Source organism: Myodes glareolus, chromosome 18 (assembly GCF_982192425.1).
Source record: "Myodes glareolus chromosome 18, mMyoGla1.1, whole genome shotgun sequence".
NCBI classification, from domain to species: Eukaryota; Metazoa; Chordata; class Mammalia; order Rodentia; family Cricetidae; genus Myodes; species Myodes glareolus.
In genome coordinates, this window is record NC_142043.1 from 11780026 (window position 1) to 11794607 (window position 14582).

General features: G+C 45.1%; 1 protein-coding gene across 1 annotated transcript; it reads left to right on the forward strand.

Moving 5' to 3' along the window:
• Nucleotides 1–5007: 5007 nt before the first annotated feature.
• Nucleotides 5008–13347, forward strand: Mad2l1bp (MAD2L1 binding protein). Its single transcript, XM_085679328.2, has 3 exons — nucleotides 5008–5160; nucleotides 5571–5827; nucleotides 10425–13347. Exons 1-3 carry the CDS (start codon nucleotides 5115–5117, stop codon nucleotides 10935–10937), a joined length of 816 nt encoding a protein of 271 aa, XP_085535454.1. The 5' UTR covers nucleotides 5008–5114; the 3' UTR covers nucleotides 10938–13347.
• The last annotated feature ends 1235 nt before the right edge of the window (nucleotides 13348–14582 follow it).

Below are 14582 nucleotides of genomic sequence, written 5' to 3' on the forward strand. Positions count from 1 at the left end.
AGCTCAGAGGGTGACTTGCAGGAATCTATCATGCCCTATTATATGGGCTCTGGAATCAAATTCAGGTCAGCAGGTTTGGCAGCTACTCTGTGCTTCTCTGCTAGCTTTCTACAGTGATTTTTCCTGCATGTTCTGAGACAGGGTTTCTCTGTGTAGCCCTGGCGGTCCTGGAACTCACTCTGTAAATCAGGCTGGTCTTGAACACTCAGAGATCTGCCTGCCTCTGCCTCCCGAGAGCTGGGATTAAAGTAGTGAACAACCACCACGAGCACCCTGCTGACTTTCAGGTGTATTTTACACTTACTTTAATCCACTTGATCTATACCATTTTTAGTGTATAATAGAAACTAATTTTATTTTTTAATGGATCTCCCCCATCCTGTTTCTCAAGCATTCTACTACACACCTATATCGCGACCCTGTTTTTTACTTTTTGAGACAGTATCTTGCTAAATTATCCAGATTCACCTTGAACTTGTGACTCACCTATCTCAGCCATCCACCGAGCTGGGACTGCAGGCCTTCAGCACCAGACCTGGGTTTATCTTATGGTAGTTCCTTGAGGAAGCTGCCACTGTTGTATACTAAGATCTATATATACACCTAACTGTTCTGGGTTCCAACGTTTAATTTCTTCTATTCTATTATCAATTTCCTACACAATGCTTGGACCAAGACTGTCGTGCATGCTAGCCATACATTCTAACACTATGATGCGCCTTCAGCTCAACACCACGCTACTTTTTCCCTTTATCTCTTTAGAGATTGGGTATCTCTGTGTAGTCCTGATTGTCCTGGACTTCACTCTGTAGAACAAGCTGGCTTCAAGCCCAGAGTTCCAGCTGCCTCTGCCTCCCAAGTACTGGAATTAATGATGCACACCACTATGGTCAACTTCACAGTGTTTTTAATTGTGTAAGTATGTGAGTGGGTTTCTACAAATGAGCCATGCCCTTAGAGGTAGCAGAGGGTGTCATGTCCCCTGAGGCTGATTGTGATCCACTTTGAGTGGTTGATGGGATCTGAACCTGGGACCTTTGCAAGAGCAGAATGTACTCTCAACCACTGAACCATCTCTCCAGCCCCCCACAATATATTAATCACTGTGCTATTACAGTATGCTTTGACCTCTGGTCCCTACTTCCCAAAACACACTGTAGTCTTGATCTCTGTGTCCTGGTCCTCGCCTCTTTCTTCATACTTTTCTCAGCATTCCCTCGTGGCTCCCACGGGCTCTTTTCTCTCCCTAATGGCTTCAGGATCCAGCTTATTCTGTTTTGTACATCTTCGCTGGGTCATATAATCGGAGTTCATACTGAGGACTCCCTCATACTTGCCTCTATTGTAAGTAGAGTATGTTCTAAATATACTACTACTGTATCCAAGAGATATTTAACTCTCCCTGGGAAAAGCTGAGCTTATCTCTCCCCCTCCCTAATGTCTTCATCTCCTATTTTGTTGACCACTATTCAGCTGGTCCTATGGCTGCTTAAGTCAGAAACCTACTTGTCTTTTTCTTTTTCATGTTATTATTTGTTTGTTTGTTTTGATTTTTTTTGAGACAAGGTTTCTCAGTAGCAATGGTGTCAGTAGCTATGGAACTTGCTCTGTAGACCAGGCTGGCCTCAAACTCACAGAGATCCACCTGCCTCTGCCTGAGTGCTGGGATTAAAGGCGAGCACCACCAACCATCTCCATTTTTTTAAAAGAAAGGGTCTTGAGGGGCAGCGAGAAGATTCAGTGGGTAAAAGCACTTTCTGTTTAAATCTGGTGACTGAAATTCTGTTCCTGAAACCCACATAAGACAGAGTGACTATGTATTTATTCTAGATAAATAGGATATCTATTTATAGGTAAATCCTATATTAATATATAAATAAATCCTATATTATTTAGGATATTCTAAATAGGATAGTCTCCATCCTATTTCTGCCTCTTAAGTGCTGAGATCTCAGGTGCTGGCCACTGCATGGCTGCTCTTGTCTTCCTGAGGGTGACTTTCTATTTCTTCTCCTCTTCAAACCCTCTGCTACATTAAATTATAATTACGAGACACGCTGTTAATTATTTTTCCACTCTTACTCTTTTGACTCTTGTTAGGGGCCCACCATCCAGCTCCTAAATCAATCACACAGAGGCTTATTTCTTATAAATGCCTGGCCTAAGCTTGGCTCATTACCTTCCTCTATTTCTGTATCCCTTCCGTGACTTATTACTCCATGGCTTGGCTTGTTGTGTAGCTGGGTGACTGGATCCTTGAGTCCTCTCACACTTGCCTCCTCCTTCTATTTATCCTTTCTGCCTACCAGCCCCGCCTATCCTTTCTCCTGCCTCACTATTGGCCATTCAGCTCTTTATTAGACCAATCAGGTATTATAGACAGGCAAAGTAACACAGCTTCACAGAGTTAAACCAATGCAACATAAAGAATGTGACACATCTTTGCATCTTTAAGCAAATGTTCTACAGCATAAACAAATTTAACCCATCTTAAAATAACATTCCACAACAAGACACCTGTCTATTTTCCTTCTTAGACAGAGACAGGATTTTTCTATGTTACCCTGGCTGTCCTGGAACTAATTCTGTAGACAAGGCTGGCCTCAACCAGGTAACGAGCCACAGAACAGAAAGTAGATTAGAAAAAGGGATTAATATAAGTTATAAGAAGTAGTGGGACAAGGCTAAACTAAGGTTGACCTTTCATAATTAATAATAAATCTCCATGTCATTTCTGAGCTGGCAATCAAAATACAATCCGACTACATCAGTATATCTTTGTATTAGAGGAACAAGCACATCCATTTCATTAGTATGAAAATTTGGCCAGGCGGTAATGATGCACACCTTTAATCCCAGCACCTGGGAGGCAGAGGCAGGCAGATCTCTATAAGTTTGAGGCCAGCCTGGTCTACAAGAGCTACATCCAGGACAGGCTCCAAAGATACAGAGAAACCCTGTTTCTAAAAACCAAAAAAATAGTAAAATTATATGTACATCAAAGAACTGTTTCAGAAATCTATTTAAATATTTCTTAGTCACTTAAATTAAGATGGATTGTGTTATGCCCAAATCCATGGATCCCCACAAAAGCCAACAAAGGAGACTGAGTCCCATATGTAAAAGCAAAGAGCCTTTATTTTAATCAAGTTTGCAAACTTGGTCTCTCCGCATATTGGAATATCCAGAGAGCCCCAAGCTCAATTAGAATTGGGTTTTTATACTAGTAAAGGTGGGGGTGAGAGGTCTCTGAGGTTCAGGAACCCTGATTGACTGACATTTATCTAGGGGTGTCCTGGTGAAGTGCTGGCAGGTGTTTCTATCTACAGTGCTTGGAATGTCAGGAATTTCCTTTGAGTGGTCTGCTCTTGGGTGGGGGTCGGGTAATTGTCTCAGGGTAAACTGTTGAGATTCCAGACTCCATTTAAATTTATTAGTGATCAGAGTCCCAGATGATAATGGTTGGAAGTAAAGAACTTCCTTTGGATGACCTGCCCAGACTTAGCTTTCATGGCTGGCCCCCACAGGATGCACTTTTTGTAGTTCTGGGAATCAAACCTAGGGTTCATGCACGACACAAACTGAACCATGTCCCTAGACAAGTTTAAAATAAACTTCTTCAATTTATTATCATCAAATGTTTAATTTGTATGCCCATTTTTGTTGGGTTCTAATTTGGTTTGGTTTGGTTTTTTTTCAAGACAGGATTTCTCTGTGTACCCCTGGCTGTCCTGGAACTCACTCTGTAGACAGGGCTGGCCTTGAACTCAGAGATCTGCCTGCTAGGATTAAAGGTGCATGCCAGGACTGCCCAGCTGTATCACTCAAAGTCAAATAAATATTAGGTGGGATGGATGTGGTGGTGCACACACCCTAATCCCAACACTTGGGAGGCAGAGGCAGGTAGATCTCTGTGAGATCCAGGCCAGCCATAGCTACATAGTGAGACTTTGTATCAAATAAACAAAATTTCCCTAGTTGCAGCCTCTTTCACCAACCACTGAACCACTGCAGTACCACCTCTAACGGGGAAGCCTGCCTCATCATCCCTATAAGTCAGTCTACACTGTAGCAAGTGTAAGGGTTATGTTTACAAAGATGTAAATTAAAATGGTTACAATTGTGTGCGGCGCCTTCGTGCGTGCGTGCGTGCGTGCAGGGGGGGGTGCGGAGGTGAGAGGAGAACTTGTGGGAGTCGGTTCTCTTTTCCTATTATGTGTGTCAAGAGGATTGTATTCAGGTCATCAGTTCTGGCTGCAAGTGCCTTTACCTTCTCAGCCATCTTGCTTGCAGACCCCAAAACAAGCAGTTTGCTACTTTGTGTTTCTGTGTGAGCCTGTCATAGAGTAGTGTGGAGCGAGTCTGTCCTTTCTTTTCCTTCCTCCTTTCCTTTCATCCTTCCCTCCATCCTTCCTTCCTTTTCTTGTTTAAGACAGGGTTTCTCTGTCGGTTTGGAACCTATCCTGGAACTCACTCTGTAGTTCCTCGAACTCAGAGATCCTCGAACTCAGAGATCCGCCTGTCTCTGCCTCTCGAGTGCTGGAATTAAAGGCGTGTGCCACCACCACTGGAAAAAACCTTAACTCTATAAATTTTCTTCTAGTCCTTGAACAGAGAACGTTGTCTCTCAAGATCTCAAACACTAGGATCTTCTTTTCTACCTAGCTAACTTTACCTATAGGTCACAGGGCATACATTCAGGGGACCACCCTTCCCCTATACTAACCCTAACCCTACCCCAACTCGCTCTGGGGCAGGGGGTCCCTGTTCTTCACACTGTCTAATCCTAATAGGGCCGGAGATTGACTTGACCGCGGCTGAGTCTCCAGCACCTAGGACAGGGTCTGTCACCAAGCGGGCGTGCAGTGGGGTGCGCAGGGAGCTAGCCTGAAAAGAGGCGCCCTTAGGAAGGCAAGTCCGGAGGACGCGGGTCAGCCAAGTGGGAAGGGCCAAGCGTTCCCTTCCCCGGGTGTGCAGCTAACTCTAACCTCCACCACCCAGAGGCCGCGCTGAGCTCCTTCCGGCCAGTAGGAATCGGAAGTGGAGTTGAAGCTTCCCATGATGCTCCGCGCGTCGTCTCTTCTAACCGCAGGGCGACTAAGCAGGCAGTAGCTATGGCTGCGCCCGGATCAGAGGATCTGTCTGCTGCGGCCGCCCCCGGTAAGGCGTGGGATCCCAAACTTGGGGGCCCGTTTCTTTCCTGTTGCTACCTGCCAGAAGGCATTTAGTGACTGGCGCTTTCTCCGTCGTTCCTCCCTGTCTCTTTGGTTCCCGGTGTCCTGGCCGGAGCTGGCTCTGTGGGTCACTTCCTCGCTTTGGGTGGAGCTGCTTCTCCTGTTCTGTCCTTTTGGGTGTGCTGCCCCCCACTTCACATTTCATAGCGAAGCCTTAGTCTCTGCCTCCGAAAGTCCCCTTCTGTCCTGATGTCGTTTTAAGTCGCTCCCGGTCAGAATCAGGTCTCCTGTCACCGTCCAGGGTATATGTGGGTGTCTGCAGGTGTGACCCCTGGGAACGAGAAGACTGATGTTGATTTTAATCCTCCCCCTTTTACTTTTTCATTCACGGACTAGATTTGGATTGGTATGAGAAGTCGGAAGAAACTCACGCTCCTCAAGTAGATCCTGAGACCGTCATCACGTCAGTTCAGGAAGCTTCGGAGCCTTTTTGCCCAAGAGACTTGGTGCCGGTGGTGTTCCCCGGGCCGGTGAGCCAGGAAGGCTGCTGTCAGTTTACTTGTGAACTTCTAAAGCATATCATGTACCAACGCCAACAGCTACCTCTACCCTATGAACAGCTTAAGCACTTCTACCGAAAATCTCCTCCCCAGGTTCGTGCGGGCTTTGGGAGAAAATGGGTGGGAAGACTGTGGTTCTTAGACAGCAGAAAAGTGAGCTAAGAACTCCTCCGCTTCCGAGGAAGCCTAGGTCTTTGCGAAGGCTTTCTTTTCTCGTTTTTCCCCACTTGGGCCTTGGTTTTCTCTCTCCTTGTTCTCTTACTGAGACTCGTCCTATTATGTGTTGTATGAGGACGTCATGAGTTCTCTAAATTGTATATATTTTTTGAAACAAGATTTCACTGTGTAGTTCAGGCCAGAGATCTGTCTGCCTCAACTTCCCCAGTTGACTGCTGGGGCTAAGGTGTGCGTCACCATACCTGGCCTATCCTTAATTCTCTGTCTCCTCTCTCCTCCCCTCCCCTCCTCTTCTCTCTCCCCTCCACTCTTGAGAATCCAAGGCCCCTCACATGCTAGACAAGAGTTGTATTACTAAGCTATAGCCCCAGACCTGAACTGGCTGTTTACATTTGAATTTCTTTTTCTCACATTTTCACCCGTTCCTGGTTTTATTTTAATATATTTTCTTGGGAGGATTTCTAGACTTTAGAGTCTAACAATTTTTTATTCTTAATCAGTTTGGGATCTTTGGGGGGGGGCTTAGAGTTTTGTTTTGATTTTAATGGTCTTGCGATGTTGTCCAGTGTGGTTTTGAATGTGTGAACTTTAAAGTTTTTACATTTATTTTTTTAGTGTGTGTGGGGAGTGGGGAGCAGGCACCACATGCAGGTGTGGACGACAGAGACTGTAGCAGGAGGCAGTTCTCCTCTACTGGGGGGGGGGAGAGTCAAGGGATCTGCAACCAGGGCCTGAGCCATCTCAGGCCAGCGAGCTGGTGAATTTCAGTGCTCAACTACTTCAGCCTGGGTCCTGGGATTATAGCCACCTCAGGACCATAAAATTCTCTCTCTCTCTCTCTTTCTCTCTTTGGAGGGGAGGGGCTTTCCCACTCTCCTTCTTGCTGCTTGCAGTGTCTTTCTTTCAGAATCCTATTTGTTTCTTTTACTTTTGGTGTTTGCTGTTTGCTGTTGGAACTTTTGATTCTGTCTGGTGAATATTTCAGATCACTATCTAATGTCTGGGCCTTATGAACTGATATTTATAAGGAGAACCTGGTGATCTCTTGAAAAACTCAACAAACATGGTATAGGAAGGCCAGGGATGGAGCCCTAAAACCAACATTTAGGTGAGAGACAGGTCGATCACTTGGGTTTGAAGCCAACCTGGTCTTCATAAGTGGTTCTAAGCTAGCCAGGATACATAGTGAGACTCTCTTTAAAAATGCTTAAAAATCTGGGAGGCAGAAGCAGGCAGATCTATGTGAGTTTGAGGCTAGTCTGCTCCACAAGAGTTAGTTCCAGGAAAGATAGGGCTGTTACATAGAGAAACCTTGTCTTAAAAAAAAAGAATAAAAAAGAAAGAAAGAAAAGTCAGGCAGTGGTGGTTCACGCCTTTAATTCCAGCACTCAGGAGGCAGAGGCAGGTGGATCTCTGAGCTTGAGGCCAGCCAGATCTACAAAGTGAGTTCAGGATGGCCAGGACTGTTACACAGAAAGATTCTTTCCTTCTTTCTTTCTCTCTCTCTTTCCTTCTTTCTTTCTTTCTTTCTTTCTTTCTTTCTTTCTTTCTTTCCTTTCTTTCATTTTGTTTTTTTGAGACAGGGTTTCTCTGTAGCTCTGGAGCCTGTCCTAGAACTAGCTCTTGTAGACCAGGCTGGCCTTGAACTCACAGAGATTGGCCTGTCTCTGTCTCCAGAGTGCTGGGATTAAAGGCGTGCGCCACCACTGCCCAGCTGAGAGATTCTTCCTTGAAAGGAGAAAAGGAAAGGAAAGGAAAAAAAAAGACAAAATCCCCCAAACTAGTATTACAAATTCTCCCCAGACTGCTGTCACACAGATTTGTTCAGCACCGCCCATCTTGCTTCCTGCAGGCTGTACTGTCTAGTTCTGCGGTGTGGACTTGCGTATTGGGCTGTTTCTTACTAACAGTTGCCAATCAGCTCTCTCTCTCTCTCTCTCTCTCTCTCTCTCTCTCTCTTTTTTAATTGATTTTATTGAGCTCCACATTTTTCTCTGCTTCCCTCCCTGTCTCTCTCCTCCCCACTTTAATCCTTCTCCAAGGTCCCCATGCTCCCAACTTACTCAGGAGATCTTGTCTTTTTATACTTTCTACTTCCCATGTACATTAGATCTCTGTAAGTCTCTCTTAGTGTCCGCATTGTTGTCTAGGTTCTCTGGGATTGTGATTTGTAGGCTGGCTTTCTTTGCTTTATGTTTAAAAACCACCTATGAATGAGTACATGTGATCATTGTCTCTCTGTGTCTGGGTTACCTCACTCAAAATAATGTTTTCTAGCTCCATCCATTTGCCTACAAAATTCAAGCTGTCGTTATTTTTTTCTGCTGTGTAGTACTCCATTGTATAAATGTACCACATTTTCCTTATGCATTCTTCAGTCAAGGGACATTTTTAGGTTGTTTCCTGGTTCTGGCTATGACAAACAATGCTGCTATGAACACAGTTGAGCACATGTCCTTGTGGTACAATTGAGCATCCTTTGGGTATAACCCAAAAGTGGTATTACTGGGTCTTGAGGAACGTTGTTCCTAACTTGTGAGAAATTGCCACACTGACATCCAAAGGGTCTGTACTAGCTTGCATTCCCACCAGCAGTGCAGGAGTGTTCCCTTTTCCCCACAACCTCTCCAGCATAAGTTGTCATCAGTGTTTTTGATTTTGGCCATTCTTACAGATGTAAGATGGAATCTCAGAGTTGTTTTGATTTGCATTTCTCTGATGACTAAGGATGTTGAACATTTCCTTAAGTGTCTTTCAGCCATTTTAGATTCCTCTGTTGAGAATTCTCTGTTTAGGTCTGTACTGCATTTTTTTTTTATTGGATTATGTGTTCTTTTGGTGTCCAATTTCTTGAGTTCTTTGTATATTTTGGAGATCAGACCTCTGTCTGATGTGGGGTTAGTGAAAATTTTTTCCCATCTGTAGGCTGTCGTTTTGTCTTGTTGACCGTGTCCTTTGCTTTACAGAAGCTTTTCTGTTTCAGGAGGTCCCATTTATTAATTATTTTTTCAGTGTCTGTGCTGCTAGGGTTCTATTTAGGAAGTGGTTCCCTGTGCCAATGCGTTCAAGAGTATTTCCCACTTTCTCTTCTATAAGGTTCAGTGTGGCTGACTTTATGTTGAGGTGTTTGATCCATTTGGACTTGAGTTTTGTGCATGGTGGTAGATATGGGTCTATTTTCATTTTTCTACATGTTGAAATCCAACTATGCCAGCACCACTTGTTAAATATGCTATCTTTTTTTTCCATTTGATATTTTTTGCTTCCTTGTCAAAGATCAGGTGTTTGAAGATGTGTGGATTGATATCCGGGTCTTCTATTCGGTTCCATTGTTCCTCCTGTCTGTTCTTATGCCAATACCAGGCTGTTTTCAGTACAGTAGCTTTGTAGTAGAGTTTGAAGTCAGGGATTGTGATGCCTTCAGAAGCTCTTTTATTGTACAGGATTGTTTTGACTATCCTGGGTTTTTTGCTTTTCCATATGAGGTTGAGTACCACTCTTTCGTGGTCTGTGAAAAATTTTGCTGCAATTTTGATGGGCAGCCAATCAGCTCTCTTAACTCCTAATGTCCACCTTACAATTGGGTGGGGCAGGCAGCATCTACTTTTTATCTTCTGAAGCTTCTTGCCTTTGACCAATGTTATTCTTTTGTTCTTTCTCTACAGGCAGTTTTTTCTAACTCGCTCCATTTTCTCCCTCCCTCACTGAATGTTCTCTCTCTCTCTCTCTCTCTCTCTCTCTCTTTCTGTGGTGTATATTGCTCTCTTCCTTATTGCCTTGAGACAGGGGCTCATTGAATCAGAAGCTCAACATTTAGGCTGACTGACTGGCCAACAAGCTCAGGACTTTCTTGTTTCCGGGATGTTGCTTTTTACCTGGTTTTGGGGATTTGAACTCAGGTCTTCATGTTCTGAACCATTGCTCCATTCTCAATAACCATGGATGTGTTCAATTGGAAGGCCTACTCTAGAATTATCTTGATTAAACCAAGTAATCCTCATTTCTACACTCCCTGTATAACAAAAAATTGCTGCCTTTATCTGTGACAAGTCTTTTACATTTTAAAAATTTTTTTTATTGCTCTGTGTGTGTGTGCGTGTGTGTGTGTGTGTGTGTGTGTGTGTGTGTATGACTGCGAACTTGTGCCACAGTGGAGGTCAAAGGATAATTTTGTGGAGTCATTCTTTCCTGTTTTTACTTGGGTTCTGGGGATCAAACTCGAATTACCAGGCTTATGCAGCAAGCCCCTTTTAATTGCTGGACCATCTCATTCCCCTCTGACTGTTTTATTGCTTTAATTTTGATGTCCTCCAGTTTTGAATACCGTCTTTGCTATTCAAGAAATAGGAGAGCTATAGTTTGTACAGTGTATAGATTTCCCTTAATTTAATGCTTTCTGATAAAGCCCGGTAACAGAAATCTTGTTTATCTACATGTCTCAGTGGGGTTCCACCAAAGGCCATCCACTTAATTCTACCGTGTTCTTTTCCTCTGTCACTCTTCGTCTTTATAGTCAGAGGACACTGCAAGGAAGAAGCCTCGGCTCACCGCGGAGGTGAACAGCAGGAAGTGTCAGCAGGCTCTGGCGGAACTGGAGAGTGTCCTCAGTCACCTAGAGGACTTCTTTGCCCGAACACTGGTACCAAGAGTGTTGATCCTTCTTGGAGGCAATGCCCTGAGCCCCAAGGAATTCTATGAACTTGACTTGTCCAGACTAGTCCCCTTCAGTGTGGACCAGAGCCTGAACACAGCTGCCTGTTTGCGTCGTCTCTTCCGAGCCATCTTCCTGGCCGATGCCTTTAGTGAGCTGCAGGCTCCTCCGCTCATGGGTACCATTGTCATGGTACAGGGGCACCGTGACTGTGGAGAAGATTGGTTTCTACCCAAGCTCAACTACCGAGTGCCCAGCCGGGGCCACAAACTGACTGTGACGCTGTCCTGTGGCCGACCTTCCATCCCAGCCGTTGCCTCAGAGGATTACGTTTGGTTCCAGGCACCAGTGACTCTTAAAGGTTTCCACGAGTGATAGGATGAGGACAGTGGCTGACTTCTCCCCTGTGCTGCCAAGGCGCCCATCTCTTGTTTGGAATGGAAGCTGCTTCCTGGTGAGGGAGGAAGGCTCTGCCCTGGCGGTCTGCCTCCTCTCCCCAGACTGCCTGGTGACTGATGGTATGTGGCCATCGCTGTGGTTCTCATCATCAAGCAGAGTCCCCAATCAACGATGGCCTCCCAGAGGCCTCTGGGCCTACTAGCTCTGTCTGAGATTAGAAAGCATGGAGGTGGACTTCTGCTTTATGCTGGCTTCAGAACGTTTGTTACCAGGGTCATTATGTAGGTGTGACTCAGGCATTTAAATATGAAGTGACTAGAGTCATATTAAATTTTCCTAACACTTTTGACTTAGACTTTTTGCCTTTGGGACTCAAGGGTTTTTGCTGTTTGTTTTTTAGAAAGTCCTGTGTATCCTAGGTTGACTTCGAATGTGCTGTGTGTAGGAGAGAGTAACCTTGACCGTCTGAATGCTGGCATCCTGGGCATCCATGCTTTGCCGTACCTGCTTTACTTTGTGCTGGCATTGGAATCCAGGGTTCCATTTGTCACCACAAAGATGGCTCTAGCTCAGAGAGCAGGAGCCACAGCCATATTCAAAACACGGTTACCTGGGGCTTCTGCTGCTGGTCAGTCGACCAGAAGGCGCTCAGCGTTCAGGCGCATGAAGTCACTGAGATGACCTTAGCCAGTACCATGTGCCCAGCGCCAGGGGCTGAGAGGGGGAAGGCCCTGCAGCTTCTCTCAGTGTTCTCAAGTCTTAGTGGTTCAGGTAAGTTGGATTAATTCTGCTCTTCAGATCTGAGAAACAGATTCAGAGGAAGGGGACCAAGAGAATAGGCTGAAAACAGAAAAGCAAGAGGCTCTTCCCAGAGCCAGATGGAACTGGGCCCCGGGCTCCCCAGATTGCCCCGGAATTTTGAGGGCTTTTCTCCCTGTGTTCCTGTTCCTTTTGGAGCTTTTGTCTGGCTTTGTCTCTACTGCCTGATGGCTGCTGACATTGCTCTTGGCAAAAATGGCCCTTCTCTCCCTCCTGGCTGCAAGTCGAGGACAGACACCCACCCCCTGAGGGAGATGCACGTGCCAAATTATTAGGGTAATGTGTGTGCTTGAAACACGGTAACACAACATATTCTTAAAGATGTTTTGAGACAGTTTCATGTTACTTGAGCTTGATGCGGAGCATAAACTTGAGCTCCCGACCCCCCTGCCTCTGCCTACTAAATGCTAGGATTCTAGACTAGCAGGCCACGTTTTTCCTGTGTTTCTTTTTCTGTGTTTTAGAAGCTGAAAGTCCAGTCTTGGGGAGCCTTTGGCAAACCCCGCCCCTTTTGATCATATCAAACTCCCACTTCTGCTTCTCCCACCCCCACTGCTCAACATGACCTTTCTTACCTTCATTTCCTTTCTAACATGGCACTTCAATTCTACATACTTCAGTATGCCCCACAATGGAGGCCATTTTCACAATCCATTGTTTGTGACACCAGGCTGGCCTCTGCATCTGCCCCATGCTCCTTGTGCCTATATACTATGTTAAGCACTTATACACAAGCCTGAGTAGGGTAGTACCTGCCTCTAATCCCCACACTTGGAAACAGAGACAGGCAGATGTCTGTGAGTTCAAGGCCAGCCTGGTCCACAAAGTAAGTTCCAGGATACCCAGGGCTACATAAATGGACCCTGTCTCAAGAAACCTTAGTTAACGCTAACTTATATGTATATGTTAGTATGTTAAACCTGAAAGTTGTGAGAATAACCAAATCCACAATTGTCTGATTAAAGCAAGCTGTATTTTAGGGTATGCTGGATTTCAGGTATGGCCAGTCCAAAGCTGCTCTAAGTGAGGATTTCAGAGGGTGGCCCCTGCTGGCCTATTGAAGTCCCCTTTATAGGAGAAACACAGTGTTTACAGGGGCAAGAGAGGCGGTTCTTACACATTGTTAGTGTGGGGGCCAGCCATGAAAGCTAAGTCTGGGCAGGTCATCCAAAGGAAGTTCTTTACTTCCAACCATTATCACCTGGGACTCTGGTCATCGATAAATTTAAATAGAGTCTGGAGTCTCAGCAGTTTACCCTGAGACAATGCCTGGCAGGCCTAGGTTACCCGACCCCCACCCAAGAGCAGACCACTCAAAGGAAATTCCTGGCATCCCAAGCACTGTATGTAGAAACACCTGCCAGCACTTCACCAGGACACCCCTAGACAATGTCAGCCAATCAGGGTTCCTGAACCTCAGAGACCCCCTCATCCCCACCTTTACTACTATAAAAAAAAAAAAACAATTCTAATTGAGCTTGGGGCTGTCTGGATATTCCAATACGTTGGACATGCAGAGAGACTGAGTTTGCAAACTTGATTAAAATAAAGGCTCTTTGTTTTTACATATGGGACTCGGTCTCCTTTGTTGGCTTTTCTGGGGACCCACGGATTTGGGCATAACAGAAAGATACGGTGAAAGGGAAGGAGGGTAAGGATATACATTATGTGGATGGGGTCACAAGTTTGGTATAAATCAAACATTGTTTGCAATTTACATCAGATCTAATAAATAGAAACTTATTCTTAATTACAAATAGAAATTTAACTTGCAAATATTTAACACAGGAAAAATAGGAATTTACTGTCTTAACTGCAAACAGAACCCTTAACCTTCAAGGTTTGTTTTTCTTGTTTTGGTCTCACATGAACTCACACGGTATACTGTTTCTGCTTTGGTCTCACATGAACTCACAAGGGATACTGTTTCTACTTTGGTCTCACAGCTGCTCCATTATAAATGAGGTTTGGGGAGATGTTTGCCTACATGCTGAAGCATGAGTTCAAACCTGTTCACCTGCCTGCAGCTGCTCTCCTGGGCTGTGATCTTAGTATCATTTTTCTCTCAAATAGCCAGGATTTGTTCCTGCTCCACATGGACACATAACAAGGCTTCTAGACTCCCCCTTCCTTCCAGTTCTGGTTGCTGAGGTGGAACTCACCAACCATAGATAAATCCAGAACCGGTGAAAACAAGGCGTTTGAGAGCTGTGTTCTGTGTTGACACCACCAGACGTGTATCCCAGCAGCTAGACTGTTGGTTGTTTTTTCTGCTAGTAATTCTTTACAGAATTGAACTATATTGCCAAAGCAGGGAGGTGAAATTGGGAATGGAGCCATAAATTGTTTTGAGGTGGAAGGCCTATCAGCCAGGTCAGCTGTTCTCAGATGCTCATTTAAACAGCCATGATGAACAATGCTCAGACAATCAAAACAAAGTAATTATTGAGTGATTTAGACACATTTCTCTATGGGCTTGGCGTGGAGGCCCAGGGCTTTTGACTTCATGAGTCTTCCCCAAAGGAATCCAGAAATAAAAGCTCAGTCACTACAAAGCAAGCCCAACTTCCTGAAACAAGTCTTCAGAGCCTGTTGAGACCGCCTTTGGCTGGGGACTCCTGAAGTGGTCGTGAAAAAGCCCCACTAGGTTAGCCTGGGGAATACAGAGCCCCACCGATAGTGGAGTGTTGGTCTTCATCTGTCTGCTGCTACCGTCTGAGTAAACCGTTGTGGGGCCCAAGGTTAAGTACATGCCGGTTGTAGCTGATACATGTGTGTTGGCTTCTTTATTTGAGACAGCAT